Here is a 25,375-nt window from a genome sequence, read left to right as displayed (position 1 = left end):
TGATATTTTCTGTTCTATTGTTTTCTGTACTGTTCTACTGGTTTCTTTTTTTATTTGCTGGGAAAGATTCGCCTTGAGCTAACATCTGTTGCCAATCTTCCTCTCTTTTTTTCCTCCCCACAGCCCCAGTACACAGTTGGATATTCTAGTTTTGAGTCCTTCTACTTCTTCTATGTGAGCTGCTGCCACAGCATGGCTACTGACAAATCAGTGGTATAGTTCTGCACCCGGGAACTGAACCTGGGCTGCTGAAGCAGAGCGCACTGAATTTAACTGCTAGGCCATCAGGGCTGGCTCCATACTATTCTATTTTTAAACACTACTTAGGATCCACTAAATTAGTTTCGTGATCTACTGACCCGTTGTGGCTTGCAGTTTGGAAAACACTGCATTAACAGACCCAATAATCGTGGTTTTAATTAACAGTGGGCTATCTGGAAGTTTGTCATTTTGCTGCAGTGGGCTTTTGACCCTGGCTGTGGCCAGGGTGGAGTTCAGGTGAAAGTCGTCTGGCTGAGGCCTGACCCTAGCCGCCCCCAGCTCGCTGCCCTGGCATTCTTCTCTCCCTGTGGTGGGTTTAGGAACAGGCCCCGGCAGGGCGGGGCTGCTGGTGTTTCGAGTCCTGTTGTGTGTCTGTACACATGTTCCCACTGTGCATGACAGACCTCATTTAATCGTGACCTTGCTGGGCCCCCGCTGAGTGACCTCGGGCAAGTCATTCCCTAACTGGGGTCCTCACCTATGGAACAGGAAGAACAGTGGGTTGAACTAGTCTGTGCTTCTCGAAACAGGAGGAGATTTGCAGCAGTGGGTTGTGTATGATTTATGTACGGTCATGTACGGTATAACAATGTTTCAGTCAATAAAGGACACGTATACGACGGTGGTCCCTTCACATTAGTACCATGTGGCCTAGCTGTGTAGTGGGCTATACCATCTAGGTTTGTGTAAGTCACTCTATGATGTTTACACAACAGCGAAATCAACAAATGCTGTATTTCTCAGACGTGTCCCGGTTGTTAAGCGACGTGTGACTGTGTTCGCGTACATATGTGTGCATATGCTTTGATCTGAACGTTCGCGTCCCCAAAATTCAGAAGTTGAACTCCTCACGCCCAGTGTGATGGTTTTAGGAGGTGGGGCCTTTGGGATGTGATTAGGTGGAGCCCTCATGAATGGGATTAGCGCCCTTGCAGAAAAGGCCCCAGAGACTCCCTCGCCCCTTCCGTGTGTGAGAACACAGCAGGGAGGCGGCCGTCTGCAGCCCAGGGGACCTTCGCCAGGACGGACTGTGCTCACACCGGGATCCAGCCTCCAGGACTGAGAAGGAAATGTTTGTTGTTTACAAACCACCCAGTCTATGGTACTTTGTTACAGCAGCCTGAAGGGACTCACACAGTGTATATATATTTATGATTTATATTTTTTCTGAAAGATTTGGAGAAAATAAAATTTTATATTAACGCAAACATAGCTAAGTTATGGAGCAGACTACAAAACTCACATGCTTTTTTTTAGTTACTTTTTTTATTGTGGTAAAATATACATAACAAAATTTACCATTTTAAACATTTTTAAATGGACAATTCAGCAGCATGAAGTACATTCACAATATTGTGCAATCTTCACCACTATCCATTTCCAGAACTTTTGCATCATCCCCAGCAGTAACTCTGTACCCATTGAGTAACCCCTCTTCCCCACACCCTCCGGCCCCTGCTAGCCTCTGTTCCACTTTCTGTCTCTGTGAATTTGCCTATTCTACAGCCTCATACAAGTGGAATCATACAGTATTTGTCCTTTTGTGTCTGGCTTGTTTCACTTAGCATAATGTGTTCAGCGTTCACCTATGTTATAGCAGGTGTCAGAATTTCCTTCCTTTTTAAGGCTGAATAACATTCCGTTGTATGTATATACCTCATTTTGTTTATCCATTCATCTGCTGGTGGACAGTTGGGTTTCTTCCCCCTTTTGGCTGTTGTGAATAATGCTGCTGTGAACATGAGTGTTCAAGTATTTGTGGGCCCTGCTTTCAATTCGTTTGGGTAGTAAATGCTCAGAAGTGGAATTGCTGGGTCATATGGGAATTCTATGTTTAACTTTTTGAGGGCCCACCATACTGTTTTCCACAGCGATTGCACCATTTTACAATCCCAGAGGCAATGCACTAAGGTTCCAATTTCTCCATATCCTCAACACTTGTTCTTTTACTTTTTTTTTTTTTTTTTGGATAATAGCCATCCTAATGGGTGTGAAGTGATATCTCATTGTGGTTTTGATTTGCATTTCCCCAATGACAGTGATCTGAGTGTCTTTTCATGTGCTCATTGGCATTTGTATATGTTTTTTGGAGAAATGGCTATTAAATCCTTTGCCCATTTTTTAATTGGGTTGTTTTTTTGCTGTTGTTGTTGAGTTGTAGGAGTTCTTTATATATTCTGGATAGTATCTCTTATTGGATACATGATTTCCAAATGTTTTCTCCCATTCTGTGAGCTGTCTTTTCATTCTCTTGGTAATGTCCTTTGAAGACAAACGATTTTTATTTCCACGTGCATTTTTGTGTGTGTGTGCAGGGAAGATTGGCCCTGAGCTAACATCTGTTGCCAGTCTTCCTCTTTTTGCTTGAGGAAAATTGTCCCTGAGCTAACATCTGTGCCCATCTTCCTCTATTTTGTATGCGGGATCCTAACCCACAAACCCTGGGCCCCCAAAGTGGAACACGCGAATTTAACCACTACGTCATGGGGCCGGCCCTGTCACATGCATTTTTAAGGTAAAACAAGAGTCTGAAGGTGGTTGGGGCTGATCCTAGATTCTGCCCTTCCCCCCACTCCTCCAGGTGCAAGTTCAGTCCTCTGCGGTGGTGAGGAAACTTTGGTGGTCCTCTGGGCGGGGCCTTCTGGCACAGTGATGGGATGGAAACTCTGCCGCACTCACCTCCTCGGCTCTTTGCTGTTTCCTGTTTAACATGAAGGAGATCTTGACAGGAGCCCCAGAGGAGGGGGAGGATCAGATATGTGACTCAGATGCCAGAGCCCGCACTCTCTGTTCTCAGCCGGTTTGGACTGGAGCCTCCCCAGCCCCTGCTCTTTAGCCAGCATCCTCCTGCCTCACCCAGGAAGCTGGGCCTTATCAGACCACCCGGTACCTGCCCAGCCTAGGACTGGCCGACCAGAATGGGCAGAAAGGTGATGTCGGTTCCCTCTCCCGTCATCTCCCCACTGGCTTCTCACAGAACCTGAACTCCCTCTGTTAATGTTGCTTCTTCGGGTCAAACATATGCCCTCTTGTCTGAAATGCTGTTGATGAAATTCGTGCATACAGTGGTAGCTTGGACTAGACCTCTCGGGAGCTTCCTGATCACGTTTCTAGTATCCTGAAAAAAAGCAACGGGAGAAATTCCCTAGCCAACAGCAATCTTTGCCTTTGCTATATATGCCTGACTACAAGTTTTTTGTTTTCCAACATAATATTTTTCAGAAAAGAGGAAGTGGTATTATAGTTGGGTCCATCCTGGGTTTTGTGTATTCAGGGTCACTCCATTCCTTTATCTGTGAACAGTGGGCTGTATGGGCTGTTCGGGGAAGACACAGTAACCTGGAACTCTCACCGTCAATGCTTATTTGGGATCCTTTCAGAAGGCACCTGACACACACAATCAATTTAAAGAGAGAAGCAAAAGACATAATACAGATTGAGACTTATTCCCAGGATATGGTCTCCCAGCTTCAGGCACTGGTTTGTTGTAAGAGCCTTTAATGGCCCCTGTAAAGAGCCGAGTAGTAGGTGTGGAGAGAGCAGCCATGCAAACTGACCCAAGCCAGTCACTCCTTTACAGTTACTGTATTGCATCAATTCTTACGGGCCCTATTAAAAATTTTTTTTACATTTAACAGCTCTGAAATCACGATCCATTTCCAGTCAGTGATATCTCAGCAGTATAATTGGCAGCATATTTTTTGGTCTTACTGGTATACAGAATGGTGCTGTGACTTCCAGCCGAGAATTTCTGAAGTTCGTGGAAATGGTCTTGGGCTCTGTCAGTGTTTAGAGGTCCGTGAGCGCTGGAGGACCCCCACAGCCTTGCCGCCAGGTGGCACAGCACAGGGAGGGTCTCAGGCTGAGTTCTGCTGTGCGAATATTTTTCAGCAAGCGGGCACAAAACGGTACGATGACCTGTTCTGTAGGCAGATGAAGTCCTGGGACTCTGAGCCTCTTAGGGGCTCTGACTCTTGAAAGTTCACATGAAATTGATGCCACAGGTGTCTAGTGGCGTGCATGAGCTCAACTTCTCCCGAATCCTCCCTCAAGGGCTCATCCGGGCTCATTCAGAGGGGCAGCCGCTCGGGGCATCCCGTGGCTCTCTCTGTGTGACACTTCTCACCATCTCATGTGTCTCTAATTCCACTCATTTCTCCAATAAGACAGCATCCATTGTGCTAATTAGCAAACCCTCTGGTGTTAATCAAAAATAACCCCAACCAACCAAAGTTGCCGCCTCTGAAGTAAGTGTAAGTTTATGGTTAGTCTTTTAAATGCTAATTAACCCCCACCCCAGGGGGATGGGTTAAAACATTTTCATATCACACTGTTTGTGTGAAGTGTTTGAAAGCAAATTGCAGACAGTGTAATAATAGCAAATGGATACTTCTGATTTGTGATACATTTTTTAGCAACAGCATTAAATACAGCTTCAAAAAGTGCAGCTTTCACATAACTTAGCTGGAAATAAGAATATTTTTCACTTAAACTGTGTTAAGTGACTCCTCAAAGTGGCTGTGGTTGTGAAGATGCTGCTGTCGAAGACACATGTGAAGATTTTGAATACACTTATTTCTATGAAATACGAGTGGAAAAACAATATTTTAAAACTAGGGTGGCTATAGTCAGGGATTCTAAATATGTATGTTTAACTAAATTAATAAATTAATGTTATAAAGAGACTGTGTACAGTTCCTTTGCATCCATAGAAGTTACATATGTTTTCGACCCTCTCACTGGGAAAATACCCCATCAGCTTGTATTCAGCCACATTATATGGAAACGTATTTGGGAGGTTATAAAGTTTGCTGGCTGAGTCCTTCAAGGCCTGGGATCCACAGAGTGTAGGCTAAAGTTTGCTGGGGACGAACCTCCAGGAATATGGATGGATCGCTAGCCTGAGACAGGTGAGGGAGTCCGGTGCCCATTTCACCCCTTGTTAATTTCACTGGGTCTTAAATCTGAGAGCACAAGCCTGAAACCTCCTGATGGTGGTTTTGTTGTTATGATTTGGTTTTTATTTTTTTTAGGCTATTTCAGGAGAACTCAGCAGGTCCTTGAGAGTGTATTACAGCCCCATTTACTCTTTTTTTTTGAAGAAGATTAGCTCTACTGCCAATCCTCCTCTTTTTGCTGAGGAAGACTGGCCCTGAGCTAACATCCATGCCCATCTTCCTCTACTTTATACATGGGATGCCTACCACGGCATGGCTTTTGCCAAATAGTGCCATGTCCACACCCGGGATCCTAACTGGTGAACCCCGGGTCACCGAGAAGCAGAAGGTGTGAACATAACCACTGCGCCACTGGGCTGGCCCCCCATTTACTCTTTTTAGCTGTTTTAAAACTTATTTTGAAGCTGTGGAGCCCTCTTTTAAGTGAAGTCTTATGTGGAACACCAATATACTGTTGAAATATTAGCAAAGCTTCACATGTGTTTTGATTCGGGAACTCTCTGGTGCCTTTTTGTTTCATGCAATCTTGTTTCTAGACCTCTGCAAAAAGAGACAGCAAACCAACTGCTGTTTGAAGGGCTGGAAACTACACTCTGGTTTTTATAGTGTTGGTGAAATTAAAAGCTTGGCTTGTGATGGAAAGAAGCTAGAAAGACCAACGAGTTGATTTTATGTTCAATTTTGTCTGAAATGATTAACAGTAGGCACAAGACAGGAATCATTATCCATGCTTTATGATTTCCTATGATCATCCGTGGATGTTTCACAAGTTTGACAAACATAAAGGTTTACATTTTAGATGCAAAACAGCAGTCTCTTCACGGGAGAATCCTTATTTCTTTGAATGGCAGGAAAACAGGACACAAATAATCTCCCGCTCGAGCCTGGTCTGACTGAGAGTTTGTCTCAACCTGATTAATTGGCAGAGGGGGTCACTGGTGAGCGTCTGCATTCTAAACATTTTGGTAAACACTCTGTATTTTCTCTCTTCTCTCAGTAGCAGAGAAATTCAGGCCTAGTGCTTTGTGCCAGGACTTAATTCCCTTTAATCCAAGTCCGTTCTCTTCTTGAAAGGAAACTTCTGAAAACAGACATCAGATTCTAGCTCTCCCACCTACTAGCGGTGTGATCTTGGGCAAGCCCCCTAACTTCTCAACACCTCAGTTTTCCTGCCTGTAAAATATAAAATTAATTTTTCTCTCTGAAAATTAATAATAGTAGCAGGTATTTGTTGGACCCTTCCTTTATGGTAGGCCCTTTCCATGGGTTCTCTCTTTTAAATGTAGCAACAACCCTTGAAGAAAGTACTACCGCTATTTCCATTTTACAGATGGGGAAACTGAAGCATGGGAGTTAATTTCCTTGCCCAGGGTTGCACAGGAAATGACAAATCAGTCTTTGAACCCAAGTGGCCTAAATCCAGCACCCAGGCCCTTAGCTGCTCTGCCTGGCTTCCTGAGAGGCACCAGGCGGGCAGTGACCAGCAAGGGCTTGGTGCAGAGGGTGGGAGTTCCCTCCTGCTCAGGGTGACTGGTGCTAGTGAATTGGGTGCATATCTGTCTCATCTCTTTCTTTATACATTTCTTGGGGACAACAGACTGTCTTATTCACCTTTATTTCCAAGTAAGGAATAGAATGGTATGGAGGATGCCTCCTGCCCTCTATTCTGTGTGCCACAAACCTTTCCAGTTTTTCTGTTAAATTCTCACCTTTTCCTCCACGCTGCGGCAGCCCACAGAGAATAATTATACATTTATATTATAATAATCAGCTAAACATTTAGCCCTTACCCTCACTTGCCGAATGATACACATGCAGTAAACAGGGGCTGAATGAGGACATGCATGAATCATCTCTGACTTTTCTGACCCCTCGTTTTTGTAGGTTGAGTCTGGTCCTTCGACCTGGACGATGTGTGCTGTGAGAGTAGGGACCATGCCTTTCCTTTCTCTTGCTCATGACATTGAGTCAACTTCAGGAAGAAGCTGGGGACCAAGGTGGGCGGGTCTGTGGAGACCGGCCTGGTCCTGTTGTTATTGCTGCAGGTTTTTCTGGTGTGCTGGAGTTTTCCCCCAGTACCGGACCTCCGCCTCTTATCCTGCCACTGGTGACTTTGTGATGCTTCTGGGTGACCTGGACCTGGAAGACCAGCAGAACTAAGGTGTACCAGGGTCCACTCATATGGGTGTTGTTTGTCTATTTGCAAAGTATTAACTTTTGTTTTTTGAACTGAGTAAAATGTGCTTTAAAAAATTATTTTCTTCATTATTCTCTAATTTGGAAATATGACAACTTTTATTATGGTAAAATATGCACAACATAAAATTTACCATGTTAACCATGTTTTTTTTAAGATTTTATTTTTCCTTTTTCTCCCCAAAGCCCCCTGGTACATAGTTCTACATTTTTTTTAGTTGTGGGTCCTTCTAGTTGTGGCATGTGGGATGCCGCCTCAGCATGGCTTGATGAGCGGTGGCGTGTCCGCACCCAGGATCTGAACGGGCGAAACCCTGGGCCACCGCAGCGGAACGTACAAACCTAACCGCTCGGCCACGGGGCCGGGTCCACCATTTTAACCATTTTTAAGTGTATAATTCAGTGACATTACATTCACAGTGTTGTGCAACCATCACCACTGTATTTCTAGAACTGTTTGTCACCCCAGACAGAAACTCTGTACCCATGAAACACTAACTCCCATTCCTGCCTCCCCCAGGCCTTGATATTCTACTGTCTGTTTCTATGAATTTGCCTATTCTAGATATCTCGTATAAGTGGAATCATACAGCATTTGTCCTTTTGTGACTGGCTTATTTCACTTAGAGTAATGTTTTGAAGGTTCAGCCATGTTGTAGCATGTGTTCAAACTCCATTCCTTTTTAGGCTGAAGGATATTCCACTGTGTGTAGACTACATTTTGTTTGTTATTTGGTTTATCTGTTCATTTGCTAGGATCGCTTGGGTGGTTTTCACCTTTTGACTATCGTGAATAATACTTCAGATCAGTGTTTTCAAGAAAGAAGCATGATTATGACAATGAAACATAAATACATTGTATTTTGCTACTTAGTTCCAGATAATAACACATAGAACATAAAGAACTATAATAAGCAGAAGTATCAACAAACCACAAAAATGAAAACGCGTGAAGTTCAGAGGATGAACCGCAATGCTTTATTAAATATGCATTTGCTGAAGGCCCGGAATGTGCCAGGCACACCCCCTGAGTTTCCAGCCATCGTGGAGGGTCCTCCCCAATGGTGGGGGAACGAGCCCTGGGCAGGTAGCTTCACCTGCAGGCAGATGTGGTTTTGGTGCCACAGGAGAGGGACAGGCAAGGTCTCGGGCCTTCGGAGGTGGGGACAGATCCCTCTGGGGGCACCTAAGGAGGCAGCAGGTTTTGGCCCAGTGACAATGGGGGTAGAGGGGCTTTGACTCTGGTAAATGTCTAGCTCTTTCTTTCTTTGCTGGACCCATCTTCTGTTTCCCTGTGTCTTGGGCCTGTCCGGAGGGCTTTGGGTTTCTCCAGTTCACATTCCTCACAGCTGTTAAGCAGTCTTAATCCTGCCTTTAACCAACCTTGTTACTCCGAGTTGCTCTGTCTCCAGCAAGTGCCTCAGATTTGCGTGGTCTGGGTCTTCTGTGTGTCTCATGGCAGCCGTGCTCCGGTCAGCCTTCTGGAAGAGCGGCTTCTCTTTGGGTGACCTGGAGCATGGCTCTTGGTCCCCTATGCCCACCGAGTGGACACAGACTTGGGATCAGACTGTCTGCCCAGGGGCAGCATGTGATGCAGTGGAGAGTGAGCAGCTCCAGCTGTCCCCTAGCTGTGCAGCCTTGAGGAGGTTACTCCACCCCTCTGACCCTCACCTGCTTCATGAGGGGACTGGGTGACCTCTACGGCCCTTTCCAGCTCTGTAATTTTATGATTGCCCATCTTATGATTTAATTACCTCCCTCAGCTCTCTCGGAGTAAATGACTCAGCAGTCCTATAGTTTGGCTGTTGTTGTTAAGGGCGCTGGATTATTTTGCCATCACGAGTGAGGGTATGTTCAACAGTTCAACAACCTGACAGTCTCGATCCAGCTGGAGTCAGGCTGAGACTGACTGGCTCTCTTCACGCTGTTCTCTTTCAGGGAAGAGGCCCTGGCACCGGCTGGCCAGAGGCACCGCAGGCCATGTCAGAACTTTGAGTGAGGCGTGGTGACGGGGAGCGGCCGTCACCCACTGACCTTCCCCACCCGGCCCCAGGATGCTGAGCGTGAAGCTCCCCAGGCTGTTCAGCATAGAGCAGATGCCCCAGGTATGTATGTGCTCTTCCTCCCCGCGGCAGAGCTCCGGGCCCGACCAGGGCTCGGCCTGTGCTGCAGGGGCGCTGCCGTTCTTCGGCCAGCGTGCTCTGGGCAGGCCCCTGCTCGTGAAGGAGTCCCTCCCGGACTCCCTCGGAGGAGGACAGCCTCCTGTTCCCCCACTGCACCGACCCTGGAGACCGAAGTCACCCCGAAATGGTTTAAGTTGTAAGCTTTCCCTGTGACGTGTGCATTTATCCAGAAGCAAAGTCATTGTTGAGGTGACAGAGTCAAGCTGAAGAGAAGAAGCCAGCAGCACCTGCCTGTGACCCTCCCCTGGGTGCTTGAAAGCCGGCCTGGCAAAGTCGCCTCAGGGCGTGGCTTTGCTGTCTCCCTCGTCACTCTCAGGAGGCCCAGGCCAGGCGTGGGCTGAGGTGCTGAGGAGGGTTGCTGAGTGGGCCTCTGCCCTGCCCCTTGGTGGACTCCTGGGCCTGGGAACTCACTTGCAGCCGTCCACAAACCCCTGGTACTCGTTGATAATCTGCCTTTTTAATAAGCTTAGGTGAGGCCATTCTGCTTGTGAGCTATGGCAAGCCGGTGCACCCCTCCCTCCCTTGCGAGGAAAACATTGTTTCATTGCACCCTTGTTTCAGGGTCAAATTTCCTTCCTTTTTGACTGGAGAAGGATGAGTGTTACTTCATGGTGGGAAGTTTCATCTGGAGGATGTCACAGAGGGAGGCCAGAGCTCGCTTCCACTCAGCTGACTGCCAAGTACTCGGGATCTTGCCCAGAAAGATAAATGCTGATGACCTCAGCAGCATGAATGGAAGATTAAGAGGAGACAGACTGCCAGGTCCTCTCCCTGAAAGCCTGTGAAGCTGGGTGATTCCAGCAGGCGGCATTGGGGGACAATCAGAAGTGATGCAGAGCTGTTTGGTGGGAAGAGCTGAGCAATGCGGCAGGTAACAGACACACTAAAAGTGACGCCGGCTCCCATGACCCTGCTGGGCAGAGCGCCTGCCTCTCTTCTCCCAGGACCATAAACGCCCTTCCTGGTGCATGGCACCAGTGCGTCTACCCACAGGGCACATGGCTGTGGTTAGTGGGCACACAGGGTGGTTCTTTGATCCATTCACCCATAAAATTTTTATTGACTATTATGCGCAAGGCGTTACTCTATGCTGGACTCAGAGAATACTCTCTTACAAATCCTGCCCTTAGGGGCTCGTACGTTGGTCTGGAGGGTGTAAAAATGTGCCTGAGTGCTTCTGTTGATAAGTGAGTTAGGGTGTGTGCTGAGAGGGACAGATAGTTTCGGAGGAGGCTTGGTCACTTCCGTTGTAGGGGAGGGAGGGCTCGCAGAAGCCTCCATGAGGGGGCGGGGCTTATAAGATGGGTTTTGAGGGTGGGTAGGATTTGGGAGGTGAGGAGAGCCTTCCAGGTGGAGGGAACAGTGTGAGCAAAGGCCTGCAGACGGGAAACTTTGGGGCAGGTATGGGGTCTCTTGGGGTTGGGATTTTGGGTTTCTGCTTGGATGTCTTCCTGGATGTTTTGGTCAAGGTTGGGTTCAGAGTACGTTCCCAGGAAAGAAGTGAAGCAGAGAGAGTGGTCTCAGTGGGCCTCTGCTTTGGGTAGCCTGCTGAGATTCTGGATGCAAGGGGATTCTGAAGATGGGGCCCAGACAACCCCTGAGGGCTAAAGATGAACGTGTCTTCTCTGTGTAGTTTGTCATAAATGATAGAGATGACAGTATCCTGTTTGGTAAAGTGGCACTAGCCAGAGGCAGAGAACCAACCTCGCACCTCACATCCGCCACTTCTTCAAAACCTTGCGTGGGCTCCTGCATCGACCACTGGCCTTCCCAGCATCATGCCCAAAGTTCATGCAGCCACAGAGAAAACACAGTGCCTCTGCCTGCCTGGAGGGTGGTTTTATTTGAAGATTTGGTGGGGAAGGGAGAAAGGTATTTTTTGACATTGAAACAGATACAAGTATATTAAGGAGAAAAATGCAAAACTTGCATGAATATTTTAAATAGGAGACTTTATGCAAATGTTAACCTTACTTTTGCTGGGCTCTACGGGTTCCAATACTTGGTCTGCAGAGTGACCTTGGGCACGATACTTAATCTTTCCACCTCGGTTTCTGCTTCTGTAAGTGGGGTGATGACAGTGTCTGTTTCCTAGGGTTAGGATGAGGAGAAATGAGATGGCCCATGTGAGGTGCCTGGCACATGATGAATAGTCAGTAATGTTGACTGTCATTATTGTTGTCAACTCTCCTGTGCTCTCCAGGGCATTTGGAGGGGTAGAGCCTGTCCCCTCCCAGACTCAGAGCCCTGCTCCCTAGCCTGGTTCACGTGCCTGACCCCTACCCACCTCCTCCGCCACTTGCCATGCATAGACCCCCTTCCCTAGCCACACCGTGGGCTCTTTAGTCTCCCCACCAGATTGGACATTCACTTCTCTTGATCTCTGAAGAAGGTTTTCTTTCTCCCTACCCTCTGTCCCCCTTCTGGCTTCCTTCTTCACGGAGCTTCAGGCGCCCTCTTCCTTTTCTGAGCCCCTTCACCTGTTGGTTGGAACCTGTATGGCTGCCTCTCCTTTTGTGTATTGACCAGCTGTGTGGCCTGGGCCACTTCCCTACCCTCTCTGAGCCCCATCCACCGCTTGGCATTGTCAGGGTTATAATTCTGGCACATTCCTGGCTGACAGGGTGCTCACAGGAAAGGGCAGTTTCTCCCTTCCCTTAGGAGGTGGGACTTGGGTCTATGCCTCATAATTTCTCATCTCCCTTGTGCCTAAAAGCAGGCCTGGGTGCGTTAGGGAGTTTTCAAAGATTTGAACAAACTGCTCAAGGAATGGAGTGAATATCTTGGTGTTGATTCCTACACAGACCCAATTTAGAGACAAAACAGAGAAGTCTAGACAGCAAGTTCATATGAACATGGCATAACACTCTGACAGGAAACAAGGGCATTTTGTGTCCAATTGAGAATCTTTTATTAACTACAGCCCTGGCCCACAGGCTGCAGGTAAACACATCATGTCAACCTGCTGCCTTCGTTTAGGGGCCGGGACAGGAGGATTCCCGAGGTGCTGCGTGGAGAGGAAAAGCCCGACAATGCCCAGCCTTGCACTGCTGCTCTGACGCTGACTGTGGAATTCAGACAAGACTCGTAGCCTCTCTAAGCCTCAGTTTCCCTATCTGTAAAATGGAGATAGTCTGTGAGATCAGTCACACGGGGCTATTGCGAAGATCCAGGAAAACTGAAATAGAGTGGTGGGATTATTATGAGAGAAAGGAAGTACAGCCAGATAACTGGCTGAGAGTGGTGTCGGGTATGTGGACTTGGGCGCCCGGAAACAAGGAGCCACCTCAATAGGCAAATGGTTTCTCCAGCCCCCGATTTCTCACAGTGGTGCCTGCATCACCACCCTCAGAATCACCTGGGAGCTTATACTTACCGAAATACAATAGGAGCCCTGACTGCAGGCGTCGTTTTGTTCTTGATTTTAATCAAAGGGATGCTTTCAATGTTTCCTCATTTGATATAATAAGGTTAGCTCTCTCTGTGTGTATGCGCGTGTGTGTTTGTGTGTGTGTGCAAATAATCTTTATCAGGATAAGGATATTCCTTTCTAACTCTAGTTTCAAGGATTTTTTTTCCCCTTTAATTAGGAATGAATTTTATAGAGCCCTTTTTTTCTATCAATATCTTTTATCTTTTCCAGCAATATCTTTCTATCAATATGTCTTTTGAGATGGTCATATATGATTCATTTAAGTTATTAATGTGGTGAATTATATTGATTATTTACTAATGTAAAACCAACCTTGTATTTAAATACAACTTGGTCATTATGTAATATCTTTTTAATTTATTGTTAGAATCAGCTAATATTTTGTTTAGGATCCTTAAATCTATTTAAGGAGTTGGCCTATAATTTTTCCTTTTTAAAGTTAGCCTGTAATTTTTCTTTCTTATACTGCCCTTGCCTGGATTTGAGATTAAGGTTATGCCAACCACAAATGGATTGGCGAGTGTTGCCTGTTTATTCTATGGAAAAGTTTGTGTAATATTAGAATTATACGTTCCTGAGTGTGGTAGAATTTACCTGTGAAGTTGTCTGAGTGGGGCCACCATTTGCCTGCTCACCCGGAGGACTGCGTACCTTTCAGTCTGCTGGAATGGCAACCTGTAGGGCTGTGCAGGGAAGCACTCCATCCCACAGCTGAATTTTCTTTGTGGAAAGATTTTTTTTGTAAGATTGGCACCTGAGCTAACAACTGTTGCCAATCTTCTTCTTCTTTTTTTTTTCCTGCTTTTTTTTTCCTCCCCAAATCCCCCCAGTACATAGTTGTATATCTTAGTTGTGGGTCCTTCCAGTTGTGGCACGTGGGACGCCGCCTCAACATGGCCTAATGAGCGCTGCCATGTCTGCGCCCAGGATCCAAACCCTGGGCCGCCAAAGCAGAGCGTGTGGACTCAACCACTTGGCCGCGGGTCTGGCCCCAAGATTTTTTTTATAACAGCTTTGTTGCGATATAAATTACATACCATAAAATTCACCCTTTGAAAGTATAGAGTTCAGTGGGTTTTAGTATTTTGACACACACACAGTTTGTTGCACAAAACCATCACCACAGTCAACTTTAGAACATTTTCGTCACCCTAGAAAGAAACTTTGCACCAGTTAGCAGTCATTTCCCACTCCCCCCTCCCAGGCCTGTGGCAACCACTAATTTACTTCCTGTCCCTATGGGTTTGCCTGTTCTGGACATCTTACACAAATGGGATCATACGATAGGTGGCCTTTTGTGAACGCCTTCTTGCACTTAGCATAATGTTTCCAAGCTTCGTGCATGCTGTGGCCTGTGTTGTTATGTCATTCATTTTTATGGCTGAATAATATTCTATTGTATGATGTGCCACAGTTTGTTTATTCAGTCATCAGTTGATGGGCACTTGAGTTGTTTCTGTTTTTTGGCTGTTATGAGTAACGCTGCTGTGAGCGTTTGTGTACACGTTTCTGTAATGCTGTTGTGACCAGCTGTGGTTTTGGTTCTCTTAGGGACACACTTAGGAGTGGAATTGTTGGGTCACGTGGTAACTCTGTGCTTAACTTTTTTCCTTTTCAAAAATTCCTTTATTGAGGTAACATTGGTTTATAAAATTATATACATTTGAGGTATACATGATTATATTTCAATTTTTGTATAGACTGCATCTTGTTCACCACCCAAAGACTAATTGTCATCTGGTCACTGTGCACATGTGCTCTTTTACTCCTTTTGCCTACCCCTCCTCCTTCCCCTCTGGTAACTACCAATCTAATCTCTGTATCTATGTGTTTGTTTCTTGTTGTTTTTATCTTCTACTTGTGAGTGAGATCATACAGTATTTGACTTTCTTTGTCTGACTTAGCATAATACCCTCAAGGTCCATCCATGTTGTTGCAAATGGCAAGATTTCATCTTTTTCATGGCTGAGTAGTATTCCATTGTATATATATATATATATATATATATATATACATACACCACATCTTCTCTATCCATTCATCCACTGATGGGCACTTAGGTTGTTTCCAAGTCTTGGCTATTGTAAATAATGCTGCAATGAACATAGGGTGCAAATATCTTTTCAATGTAGTGTTTTTGTGTTCTTTGGATAAATACCCAGAAGTGGAATAGCTAGATCATATGGTAGTTCTATTCTTAATTTTTTGAGGGATCTCCGTACTGTTTTCCATAGTGTCTGCACTAGTTTGCATTCCCACCAGCAGTGTATGATGGTTCCCTTTTTTCCATATCCTCTCCTACACTTATTTCTTGCCTTGTTAGTTATGGCCATTCTGATGGACATGAGGTCATATCTCATTGTAGTTTTGATTTGCATTTCCCTAATAATTAGTGATGTTGAACATCTTTTCATGTGCCTGTTGGCCATCTGTATATCTTCTTTGGGAAAATATCTGTTCATATCTTTTGCCCATTTTTTGATTGGGTGATTTGTTTCTTTGTTTTTGGGTTGTTTGAATTCTTTATGTATTTTGGAAATTAACCCCTTGTTGGATATATGATTTGCAAATATTTTATCCAAGTTTGTGGGTTATCTTTTCATTTTCTTCATGGTTTCTTTTGCCGTACAGAAGCTTTTTAGTCTGTCTCATTTGTTTATTTTTTGTTTGGTTTCCCTTGCCCAAGTAGACATGCTATTTGAAAAGATGCTGCTAAGGGGCTGGCCCGGTGGTGCAGCGGTTAAGTTCGCACATTCTGCTTCTCGGCGGCCCAGGGTTTGCCGATTTGGATCCCGGGTGCGTACATGGCACCGCTTGGCAGGCCATGCTGTGGTAGGCGTCCCACATATAAAGTAGAGGAAGATGGGCACAATGTTAGCTCAGGGCCAGGCTTCCTCAGCAAAAAGAGGAGGATTGGCAGTAGTTAGCTCAGGGCTAATCTTCCTCAAAAAAAGAAAAGAAAAGAAAAGAAAAGATGCTGCTAAGACTAATGTCAAAAAATGTACTGCCTTTATTTTCTTCTAAGAATTTTATGGTGTCAGCTCTTACATTCAAGTCTTTAATCCATTTTTTTTTTTTTTTTAAGATTTTATTTTTTCCTTTTTCTCCCCAAAGCCCCCGGTACATAGTTGTATATTCTTCGTTGTGGGTTCTTCTAGTTGTGGTATGTGGGACGCTGCCTCAGCGTGGTTTGATGAGCAGTGCCATGTCTGCGCCCAGGATTCGAACCAACGAAACACTGGGCCGCCTGCAGCGGAGCGCGCGAACTTAACCACTCGGCCACGGGGCCAGCCCCAAGTCTTTAATCCATTTTAAGTTAATTTTTGTGTATGTGTAAGATAATGGTCTACTTTCATTCTTTTGCATGTGGCTGTCCAGTTTTCCCAGCACCATTTATTGAAGAGACTTTCCTGTCTCCATTGTATGCTCTTGGCTCTCTTGTTGAAAATTAGCTGTCCATAGATGTGTGGGTTTATTTCTGGGCTCTTGATTCTGTTCCATAGATTTGTGTGTCTGTTTTTGTACTAGTACCGGGCTGTTTTGATTACTATAGCTTTTTAGTATATTTGGAAATCAGGGAGTATGATACTTCCAGCTTTGTTCTTTTTTCTCAAGATTGCTTTGGATATTTGGGGTCTTCTGTTGTTCCATATAAATTTTAGGATTCTTTGTTCTATTTCTGTGAAAAATGTTGTTGGGACTTTGATAGGGATTGCATTGAATCTGTGGATTGCTTTAGGAAGTAAGGACATTTTAACTATGTTAATTCTCCTAACCCAAGAGCACAGGATAGCTTTCTATATCTTGGTGTCTTCAATTTCTTTCAACAACGTGTTATAGTTTTCAGTGTAAAGGTCTTTCACCTCTTTGATTAAATTTATTCCTAGGTATTTTATTCTTTTTGTTGCAATTGTAAATGGGATTGTATTCTTAATTTCTCTTTTTGCTATTTTGTTGTCAGTATGGAGAAATGCAACTGATTTTTGTATGTTGATTTTGTACCCTGCAACTTTACTGTATTTGTTTATTATTTCTAATAGTTTTATGGTGGATTCTTTAGGGTTTTCTATATATAAAATCATGTCATCTGCAAGTAGTGACAGATTTACTTCTTTCCAATTTGGATCCCTTTTATTTCTTTTTTTTGCCTGATTGCTCTGGCTAGGACTTCCAATACTATGTTAAAGAAGAGTGGTGAAAGTGGGCATCCTTGTCTGGTTCCTGTTCTTAGAGGGAAAGCTTTCAGTTTTTCTCCATTGTATACCCATTTTATTCAGAGTTTTTATCATAAATGGATGCTGTATCTTGTCAAATGCTTTCTCTGCATCTATTGAGGTGATATGTGATTTTTATTCTTCATTTTGTTAATGTGGTGTATCATGTTGATTGATTTGTGGATGTTGAACCATCCTTGCTTCCCTGGAATAAATCCCACTTGATCATGGCGTATGATCCTTTTAATGTGTTGTTGCATTTGATTTGCTAATATTTTGTTGAGGATATTTGCATCTATGTTCGTCAGTGATATTGGCTATAATTTTCTTTTGTGGGGAGCTGTTCTTGTCTGGTTTTGGCATTAGGGTAATGTTGGCCTTGTAGCATGAGGTAGGAAGCCTCCTCTCCTCTTCAATTTTTTGGAAGAGTTTGAGAAGAATAAGTATTAAGTCTTCTTTGAATGTTTGGTAGAATTTACCAGGTAAGCCATCTGGTCCTGGACTTTTGTTTTGGGGGAGGTTTTCATTGCTGTTTCAATGTCCTTACTAGTGAGCGGTCTATTCAGATTCTCTATTTCTTCTTGATTCAGTTTTGGAAGGTTGTATGAGTCTAAGAATTTATCCATTTTTTCTGGGTTATGCAATTTGTTGGCATATGGCTTTTCGTAGTATTCTCTTATAATCCTTTGTATTTCTGTGGTGTCTGTTGTAATTTCTCCTCTTTGCTTTCTGATTTTACTTATTTGAGCCTTCCATCTTTTTTCTTGGTGAGTGTAGCTAAAGGTTTGTCAATTTTGTTTATCTTTTCCAAGAACCAGCTCTTATTTTCATTGATTTTTTTTCTCTTGTCTTTTTGGTTTCTATTTCATTTATTTCTGCTCTGATTCTTATTATTTCCTTCCTTCTGCTGATTTTGGGCTTTATTTTTTCTTTTTTTTCTAGCTCCTTTAGGTATGTTGTTAGATTGTTTATTTGAGGTTTTTCTTGTTTTTGAGGTAGCCTTGTATTACTATAAACTCCTTTCTTAGTGCTGCTTTTGCTGTATCCCATAAATTTTAGTATGTCCTAATTTTCATTTGTTTCCAGATATTTTTTGATTTCTCCTTTGATTTCTTAATCAACCTACTAGTTGTTCAGTAGCATTTTGTTTAATCTCCACATATTTGTGGCTTTTCCTCTTTTCTTCTTATAGTTGATTTTTAGTTTCATACTGTTGTGGCTAGAAAAGATATTTGGTATTATTTCAATTTTCTTAAATTTATTCAGACTTGGTTTGTGGCCTAATATGTGACCTATCTTGGATGATGTTCCATGTGCATTTGAAAAGAATGTGTATTCTTCAATTTTTGGATGGAGTGTTCTGTATATATCTACCATGTCTATCTGGTCCATTGTGTCACAATAAGGCCAGTGTTTCCTTATTGATCTTCTGTTTGGATGATCTAACTATTGATGTAAGTGGAGTGTTAAAGTCCCCTGCTATTATTGTGTTACTGTCAATTTCTCCTTTTGTGTCTGTTAATAATTGCTTTATGTATTTAGGTGCTCCTATGTTGGGTGCATAGATATTTACAACTGTTATAGCCTCTTGTTGGATTCTGCCCTTTACCATTATGTGGGGCCCTTCTTTGTCTCTTGTTACAGTTTTCATTTTAATGTCTATTTTGTCTGATGTAAGTATTGCTACACCAACTTTCTTTTCATTTCCATATGCATTAAGTATCTTTTTCTATCCTTTTACTTTCAGTTTGTGAGTATCTTTAGGTCTAAAGTGTGTCTCTTCTATGTAGCATATATATGAGTCTTGTTTTTTTTATCCATTCAGCCACCCTGTGTCTTTTATTTGGAGCATTTAGTCCATTGACATTTAAAATAGCTATTGATAAATATGTACTTATTGCCATTTTGTTACTTTTTTTCCTGGATGTTTTTGTAGTTCTTCTCTGTTCCTTTCTTCTTCTCTTGCTCTCTTCCCTTGTGATTTGATGGCTTTCTTTAGTATTACATTTTTTTAGTATTAACTTTTAGTATTTTTTTTTATTGTGATAAAATATACTTAACATAAAATTTACCATCTTAATCTTTTTTTTTTTTTCTGTGAGGAAGATTGGCCCTGAGCTAACATCTGTTCCCAATCTTCCTCTTTTTGCTTGAGGAAGATTCACCCTAAGCTAACATTTGTGCCAATCTTCCTCTATTTTGTATGTGGGACGCTGCCACAGCATGGCTTGATGAGCGGTACATAGATCTGCAACCAGGATCCGAATTTGCTAACCCTGGGCTGCCAAAGTGGAGTGCGCAAACTTAACCACTAAGCCACTGGGCCAGCCCCCATCTGAATCATTTTTAAGTGTACAGTTCAGTGGTACTAAATATATTCACATTGTTGTGCAACCATTACCACCATCCATCTCCATAATTCTTTTTATCTAATAAAACTGAAACTCTATACCCATTAAACACTAACTCCCCATTTTCTCCTCCCTCCAGTCTCTGACAACCTCCATTATACTTTCTGTCCTTATGAGTTTGACTACTCTAATACCTCATACAAGTGGAATCATACAGTATTTGTCTTTTTGTGACTGGCTTATTTATTTTACTTAGCACAATGTCCTCAAGGTTCATCCATGTTGTAGCATATGCCAGAATTTCCTTCCTTTTTAAGGCTGAATAATAGTCCATTGTACGTGTATACCACATTTTGCTTATCCATTCCTCCATCGATGGACATTGGGTTGCTTCTGTGTTTTAGCTGTTGTGAATCATGCTGCTATGAACATAAGTGTACAAATATCTCTTTGAGACCATGCTTTCAATTCTTGTGGATATATACCTAGAAGTGAAATTGCTGGGTCATTTGGTAATTCTATTTTTAATTTTTCGAGGAACCACCATACTCTTTTGCACAGTGGCTGTACCATTTTACATTCCCACCAACAGTTCACACGTGTTCTGATTTCTCTACGTCTTTGGCAACACTTGTTGTTTTTTGATTTTTTGCTAGTAGCCATCCCAATGAGTGTGAGGTGGTATCTCATTGTAGTTTTGATTTGCATTTCCCTAATGATTATGTTAATTAGGTGATGTTAATCATCTTTTTATGTGCTTATTGGCCATTTGTATATCTTCTTTGGAGAAATGTCTATTCAAGTCTTTTGCTCATTTTAAATTGGGTCATTTGTCTTTTTGTTGTTGAGTTGTAAGAGTTCTTTATATATTCTGGATTCAAATCCCTTATCAGATATATGATTTGCAAATATTTTCTCCCATTCTCTGCATTGTCTTTTCACTTAATTGATGATATCCTTTGAAGTACAATCATTTTAAATTTTGATATTATCTATTTTTTCTTTTATTGCTTCTCTTTTGGTGTCACATCTAAGAAATCTTTGGCTAACCCAAAGTCATGAAGATTTACTACTGTATTTTCTCTAAGAATTTTATCTCTTATATTTAGGTCTTTGATCCATTTTTGAGTTAACTGTTGCATGTGGTATGAGATAGGAGTCCAACTTTATTTTTTTATCTGGGTATCAAGTAGTTCCAGCACCATTTATTGGAGAAACCATTCTTTCTTCATTAAATTGTCCTGGCACCTTTATTGGAAATCACTTGAGTGTAAACGTGAGGTTTATTTCTGGGCTGTAAGTTCTATTCCATTGATCTATTTGTCTATTCTTATGCCAGTACTACACTGTCTTCATTACTGTAGATTCGTAGTGAGTTTTGAGAAATGTGAGCCTTTCAACTTAGCTCTTCTTTTTCAAGATTGTTTTGGCTATTCAGGTTCCCTTGCATTTCCATATGAATTTAAGGATCAACTTGTCAATTTCTGCAAAAAAAGGCAGCTGGGACTTTGATAGGGGTTGCATTGAATCTGTTGATCAATTTGGGGAGCATTGCATTGTTAACAGTATTAAGTTGTTTTTTTTTTTTTGAGTAAGATCAGCCCTCAGCTAACATCTGCCACCAATCCTCCTCTTTTTGCTGAGGAAGACTGGCCTTGAGCTAACATCCGTGCCTATCTTCTTCTACTTTATATGTGGGATGCCTGCCACAGCATGGCTTGACAAGAGGTGCATAGGTCTGCACCCGGGATCCAAACCGGCAAACCCCGGGCTGCCGAAGAGGAATGTGCGAACTTAACCACTGCCCCACCGGGCTGGCCCTCACAGTATTAAGTTTTTTGATCCATAAACATGGGTTGTGTTTGCATTTATTTAGGTGTTCTATAACTTCTTTCAGGGATGTTTTGTATTTTTCAGTGTATAGGTCTTGCACCATTACAAAAATTTGTTAAATTTAGTCCTAAGTATTTTATTATTTTTGATTCTGTTGTAAATAGAATTGTTCCCTTAAATTCATTTTCAGATTGTTCATTGCTGGTATATAGAAATAAAACTGAGTTTTATATATTGATCTTATATTTGGCAACCTTGCTGCACTATTTTATTAGTTCTAATAGTTTTTTAGTGGCTCCTTTAGGATTTCTCATATGTAAGATCATGTCATCTGCAAATATAGTTTTGCTTCTTCCTTTCCAACCTAGATGCCTTTTATTTCTTTTCCTTGTCCAGCTGACCCAGCTAGAACCTCCACTATGATATTGAATAGAAGTGGTGAGAGCAGACACTTTCATCTTGTTGCTGATCTTAGGGGGAAAGCTTTCCATTTTCCACCATTAAGTATATTAGCTGTGGATTTCTCATGGATGGTCTTATTGGGTTGAAGGAGTTCTATTGCTGTTTCATTGAGCGTTTCCTTATCATGAAAGAATATTGGATCTTGTAAAATGCTTTTTCTGCATCTGTTGACATTATCATGTGGTTTTCATTTTTCTCTCTTTTCTTCTTGATTAATCTTGTCAGTTTGTCTTTTTTTTTTTTAATATTTGAAAAGAGGCAGGTTAGGGTTCAGTGTAGCCTCTCTGTTGTGTATTTTGTATCTCTAACATCTGTTATTTTTATTATTTTCTTTCTACTTTGGGTTTATTTTGCTGTTCCTGCTGTAACTTCTTAAGTTAATCACTCTGCCTTCTAATGTAAGCAATCAGGCATAGATCTTTCCCTCTATCACTTTAATTTCAGTCCACATGTGCTATTCTAATTAATTTCTGATTTCCATTTTAATTCCTTATGTGACATATGATTACTTAGAAGTGTGTATTTTTTTACTTCCCAAATGTATGGAGGTTTTTTTTGTTTTTTGTTTTGGTTAGTAAGATTGGTCCTGAGCTAACATCTGCTGTCAATCTTCCTCTATTTTGTATGTGGGATGCCGCCACAGCATGGCTTGATGAGCAGTGTGTAGGTCCCCACCCGTGATCCAAATCTGCGAAGCCTGGGCTGCTGAAGCAGAGCATGTGAACTTAACCACTACGCCACCAGGCCAGCCCCTGTATGGAGTTTGTATATTATTGATTTAACTTAATTGATTGTGGTTTAAGAATGCCCTCTGTGTTTTTCCAGTCCTTGAAATTTGTTCAGACTAGCATTATGGCCTAGCATGTGACCAGTTTTCATGAATCTTCTAAGTATACCTGAAATAATATATAATCTCCAGTTGTTGGGGGCAGTATCTCATATATGTCCTATAAGATCAAATATTTTCATATTACTAATTTTGTTCTGCCTGATGTATCCATAATTGAAATGTGTTAAAATCTTCTACCATGACGGCAGATTTGTGAATTACTCCTTGTAGATGTCATTTTTGCGTTATGTATTTTGAGCCTATGTTGTTTAGGAACATTAAGTTGCCACTGTGATATGTTCCTGGTGAAGTAGATTTTGTATTATTTTGTAGTGATTCTCTTTATATCTAGCAGTGCTTTTCGTCTTAGAATCAGTCTGATGGTTGCATAGTGACTCTAGCCCTGTTGTTTTGTTATTCGTCTGGTTTATTTCTTTTTTCCCTTTGACTTTTAATCCCTCCTTGTCCTCATATTTTAACTGTGTCTCGTGTAAGTGGCACATAGTTGGATCTTGTCTAGTTTGACAATATTTGTCATTTAACTGGACAGTTTAGTCTGTTTATATTTATAGTGACTATTGATATATTTGCGTATATTTTGATCATCTTATGTGCTTTTCATTTGTCCTGTTTCCTCTTTGGCTGTCCTATCCTTTCTTGCTTTCTTTGTATTGAGTTTTACCATCTTGTTTTCTTTTTTTCTTTTAACATTCTGTTTTTCTCTCCACTTGTTTTATAATTAATATCTAGAAGTATGTTCTACATTTGTTAGTTTAGTGGCTACTCCAGCTATTTTAACATGAATGACTGTACTAGGCAGGAAGGGCTGGGCTATGCTGAGTTTAAAAATTCCTCCAGATAGCTGATGACTTAACATGGCAAAGGTTCATTTCACACTCACGTTACAGAGCTAAGTGCTCAGTGGGGAGCTGTGAGGGACCCAGGCAGATGGAAGATCTGCCAGCTTGTGGACCGTGTTGCCTCCTACTTCTCCATAGAAGGGGGAGAGAGAAAGATGTCTCAGGTTGGGTTCCCGAGAAACAGACTCTGAGACAAAGATTCTCGTGCAGGAAGTTTATCAGGGAGTGTTTTCAGGAACAACACCTGTAAGGAAGTGAGGGAAGCAGGGTTAGGTAGAAGGAGAAGTTGCGTCAGAGGCCGCAGCTGATCACAAAGAGCACTGTGGAATGGAGTTGGCCCAAATGAGAAAAGGAGGCCAGGACTTTGTATCCATCATCACTGGATATGTGCTGTCCTGGGCAGGGAGTATAATGTGGTCAAGGGCAGAGGCCTTTGGCCAAAATCATTCCTCATCGATGGATGAGTGGCTCAGTTCTGAAGGGGGCAAGAATTCCCTCCTAAGTGCATCATGGTATCACTGCAGAAGGCATACTGTTTTTAACTGCCCTGGCCTAGAAGTAACATTAACCAGAATAGTCATGTCGTCCTAACCTAACTGCAAGAAAGTCTGAGAAATGTAGGAAAACACGTGAAATATTTGGTGAGCACCAACTGTCTCTACTATCCTAACATAACTTCTTGGATCTGAGGACTGGTGACTTTCAACAATTCTAGAAGTTTATCAATTATCTCTTCAAATATCATAACAAAACCTTATGTTTTCTTCTTCTGGAAAAATACTCTCTTTCTCTTATTTGCTAGTTCATATTTTCTATCTCTTAATTTCTCTGGACTGCATTCCGGATATTTTCTATGGATCTGTTTTCAGTTGACTAATTTTCTCTTCAGCTAGATCTAGTTTGTTATTTATCCTTTCAGTGACGTTTTATTTCAATTAATTTTTTAATTTCTAAAAGTTACATTGAGTTCTTTTCAAATCTATTTTTTGTTCATATTTTGAAGCTATTTCTTTAGACATATCAAACATAGTTATTTTATATTTTAGTATCTATTCTTTGAGCTCTCTTTCTGCTATTGTTTTTACTGTTTCTCATTCATGATGTTTTGTTTCCAAGTGTGTGCATGCTTGTATTAAAATACAAATTCTTCAGAGAAGATTTATATTTGCTTTTTTTTTTTTTTTTTTTTTTTTTGCTGAGTAAGATGCACCCTGAGCCAACATCTGTGCCAGTCTTCCTCTATTTGTATGTGGAGCACACTGAACTTAACCACTAGGCCACAGGACTGGCCTCTATATTTGCTTTTGTTTCTTACCTAATGGAGCTACAAAACTTTGACCTCTATTTATTTGTAACCAATTTAATTTTTCCACCTGAGATGTTTTGGACCACAGAGGTAGTGTAGATTTGGATCACAAACCCATATGAAGGCATGCTGTTGGTTTTGAATTCTTGGGAGAGATTTTTTCAGAGTGACATCTTGTTGTCTTCTTCTGCCTGGTGGGATTTATTTTACATTCACTTGTCTTTTGAGTCCTAGCCGTAGTGGTGAGGGCTCCTGTTAGATTCCCTGCCTTTGATGGCCTGGGGTTTCATCTCTTATTTACAAAGTCTGGCAGCAGAAACTCTAGGGTGAAGGCAAGGACCTCACAGGTTCCTGGTTTCCCTTTGTTGGGGGCTTCATGACTTCCTTGCTTTTGCACTATCTTGCTGATACATTTATCCAGCATACAATGCAGGCTTCATCCAGCATTTTAATTGTTTGATCTTTCATGACATCCAACTCACCATCATT

The 25,375-nt window shown here is 42.2% G+C and overlaps 1 protein-coding gene across 6 annotated transcripts in view; it reads left to right on the top strand.

Annotated features, from left to right (window-relative positions):
* Positions 1-25,375, top strand: part of PAQR5 (progestin and adipoQ receptor family member 5) — an 82,302-nt gene that overhangs the window by 25,036 nt on the left and 31,891 nt on the right. For 4 of the 6 annotated variants that reach the window (XM_014848202.3, XM_070499132.1, XM_070499140.1 and 1 more), the window contains exon 2: positions 9,354-9,520. In XM_014848202.3, the coding sequence (XP_014703688.1) occupies positions 9,470-9,520 (51 nt within the window). In that variant the 5' untranslated portion in view covers positions 9,354-9,469. Of the gene's footprint in view, positions 1-9,353; positions 9,521-10,339; positions 10,470-25,375 lie in introns of those variants that run through there. The other 2 variants (XM_070499127.1, XM_070499143.1) reach the window with 2 other exon arrangements.

This window comes from Equus asinus, chromosome 2 (assembly GCF_041296235.1).
Source record: "Equus asinus isolate D_3611 breed Donkey chromosome 2, EquAss-T2T_v2, whole genome shotgun sequence".
In the NCBI taxonomy this organism is placed as follows: Eukaryota; Metazoa; Chordata; class Mammalia; order Perissodactyla; family Equidae; genus Equus; species Equus asinus.
This window is presented reverse-complemented; position numbering and strand designations above follow the sequence as displayed.